Source organism: Heptranchias perlo, unplaced genomic scaffold (genome assembly GCF_035084215.1).
Source record: "Heptranchias perlo isolate sHepPer1 unplaced genomic scaffold, sHepPer1.hap1 HAP1_SCAFFOLD_66, whole genome shotgun sequence".
NCBI classification, from domain to species: Eukaryota; Metazoa; Chordata; class Chondrichthyes; order Hexanchiformes; family Hexanchidae; genus Heptranchias; species Heptranchias perlo.
In genome coordinates this window covers 2,556,488-2,559,055 of record NW_027139688.1, presented here as the reverse complement: position 1 = coordinate 2,559,055, position 2,568 = coordinate 2,556,488, and the positions used below count along the sequence as shown (strand labels likewise).

General features: G+C 43.8%; 1 protein-coding gene across 1 annotated transcript; it reads right to left on the bottom strand.

Annotated features, from left to right (window-relative positions):
• Positions 1-577: 577 nt before the first annotated feature.
• LOC137318162 (probable G-protein coupled receptor 139) lies at positions 578-1,888 on the bottom strand. Its single transcript, XM_067981122.1, has 2 exons — positions 1,819-1,888; positions 578-1,494 (listed from the first exon to the last, which is right to left on the bottom strand). The coding sequence occupies exons 1-2, from the start codon at positions 1,886-1,888 to the stop codon at positions 578-580; spliced, it is 987 nt and encodes a 328-aa protein (XP_067837223.1).
• Between the last annotated feature and the right edge of the window lie 680 nt (positions 1,889-2,568).

Below are 2,568 nucleotides of genomic sequence, written 5' to 3'. Positions count from 1 at the left end.
TCATTAATCGAGATTTCAGAAAAAGCAGATCGAACAAGGCAACAACTGTTAACATTCAAAAATGGTGAAACCTCGCAGCACTGCGAACGAGACAGCGGCTCCGCTCCTTATTCCCCGGAGAAGGGATGAAGCGGCCGGTGCAGCTGACGTCAGTCCACGCACCGTGTTCATCAAACCTCCGAGAAAAAGTAAATTCACCAGGATTTCGAAACGATCGAATCTTTACCTAAAACTGATGTATCTTCCTGTCAATTACACGGTAGAATTGAATTACATTCCTCGCACAGTGATATTAAACTCGTTGTTCAAATATTCTATTCCACTAATAAAGTTCACTACATCACTGACTCTTTTCATACTTAAGGGGGACTGTCCTTATTTGTCAGGAGTCAGTCGGCCAATGAACTGTCGAAACCCGCGGTCAAAGTTGGTGCTAGATTCTATAAAGTGCAGGAAATATAATCGCGTACCTGTGAGTTTTTATAAGAACCGTCATTAAATAATCTTTGAGGAGAGGGAACCCCAGTCTAAGATAGAATCGGTGCTAAAACTGAATTCTAATGTTCCAAAGGGAGGTCTAGTTCGGAGTTCGTGTTCTAACCAATCTTAGAATCAGTGTCCAGGGAGATTTCAGCAGCTTCTTCAGCTCTTCTCTGAATTTCCTCTGGGTAGCTGCATAAATACAGGTGTTTGGACAGGAACTCAAATGCTTCAGCATAGCTCCGGCTTCGGTGGCGATATATCCTGGGTTTGTGCGGTCACCTCGGTAATAATTGGAGTTTGTCAGTCCGGTGCTTACAAAAGTCACTAGAGCTGTCAGCCACAACAGCATAAAACTGCCCGACACAGTGAAGAGTAAAATGATGGATTTCCTTCGGTTCTCCATCTCTGGATCACACTGATTCTCACTGCTGTGTCCCCGCAGACCCCTGCGCTTTCTATTAGCCACTAAAATCCGTCTGATGGTCAAAGAATTAAACAAGGCAATCAATGTAAAAGGAAGACAAATGAGAGAGATGACGTGAAACCAGACGTACGTTGCACCTTGAGGGGAGGAGAAAAAGGCCACTCTTGACCGGCAGCCCCACTGCACTTTGTTAATTATGTGGTGAGGCTCAAATGCAAAAAAAACGGGGATGTCCTTTAAAACGATCAGAAACGAGACCGTTGTTATAACCGCGGCCGCAGTTCTCTCGTTGCAATACTTGTTTTTAAACTTCTGCCAGCAGAGAGCAACAAAACGGTCAAATGTGAAGGTGACGGTGAACCAAACAGACAAATCGAGGGCGATAACAGTCATGTATAGAATGAACCTACACACGGGAGTGTTGGAGAGGAATGAAAGTGGGAAGTGATAACTGAAAATATAATAAACAATAATATTGATGATCATGACCAGTAGATCTCCTGTTGCCATGGCCACCATGTAGACAGAGATACACTTGGAAAGGCCGCAGTTTTCTCGGGAGAGAATCACAATTGTCATCAAGTTCGCTGTAAGAAAGAGAGAAGAGAGAAATAATATTCCACTGTTTGAAATATATGTGGAGATACCTGTTGAAAACATTTTGCTCCATTCGGTGTGATTATCAACACAGACCAGTGTGAGAGCAGGACTAATATTCGAGTCACGACCTGGGAAACCGACCCATACATTATAATGAGCTGCTGCAGCGCTCACTCTGCACGGGGACACAAGACGGTCACGAAATCCACTGAAACGCTGACGTTTGGGAAAAATGTTACCTTATCGATCATGCAATAAGAACAGTGATACAGTTAACACAGATTAACAAGAAACAGGTTACAATGGCTCACCTGGGACACCGACGGCTGCGAGAATCGGGTAGTAAATCTGTTTTATCAGCAGAATAGTTGGTTGCCCCATTTTCTGTGAGAATAGATAAATTATCCAGGACCTGACACGACTCTGACCAGTGTACAGCTAAGGCAATGGAAGGGATTCCTACATTTATACACACATCAATCGTCCAGGGAGTCAATCATGTTGCACCATAACTAGCATTAGTTACAGTCATTTAACAAATAGTCTCAGGGAAGTTGTTTTTTTGGTCTGAGACATTGAATTCAGAGAAATAGTTGAAACGGTTATTGGACATTTTAAGAAATCACACAATTAAAACATTCTTTACAAATGGAAAGTGGAATCTCCCAGTAACGGTCCTGACCTTATAACTACAGGACTGGTGGAGGCAGCTACCCTTGAAGTAATCACGCTGACGCTGCATTTGACTCACACCGAGTGCACCAACTCTCCCAGTGCAGTTGCGGAAACTAATCCTGCAATGTTGGACATGACCGCAGTCTTGCAGCATTAGACCTGAGCGCGCGTCTCTGGTACTCGTGGCATCTCTACACTTAAATTTGAGGTAACTGTGCTCTGCTGGTACTAGTGATACCCTATACTTACATTAGATGTGACCGTGCTCCTCCGGTACTAATGATACCCTATACTTACATTAGATGTGACCGTGCTCCTCCGGTACTATTGATACCCTATACTTATATTAGATGTGACCGTGCTCTCCGATACTCGTGGTGCCCTAT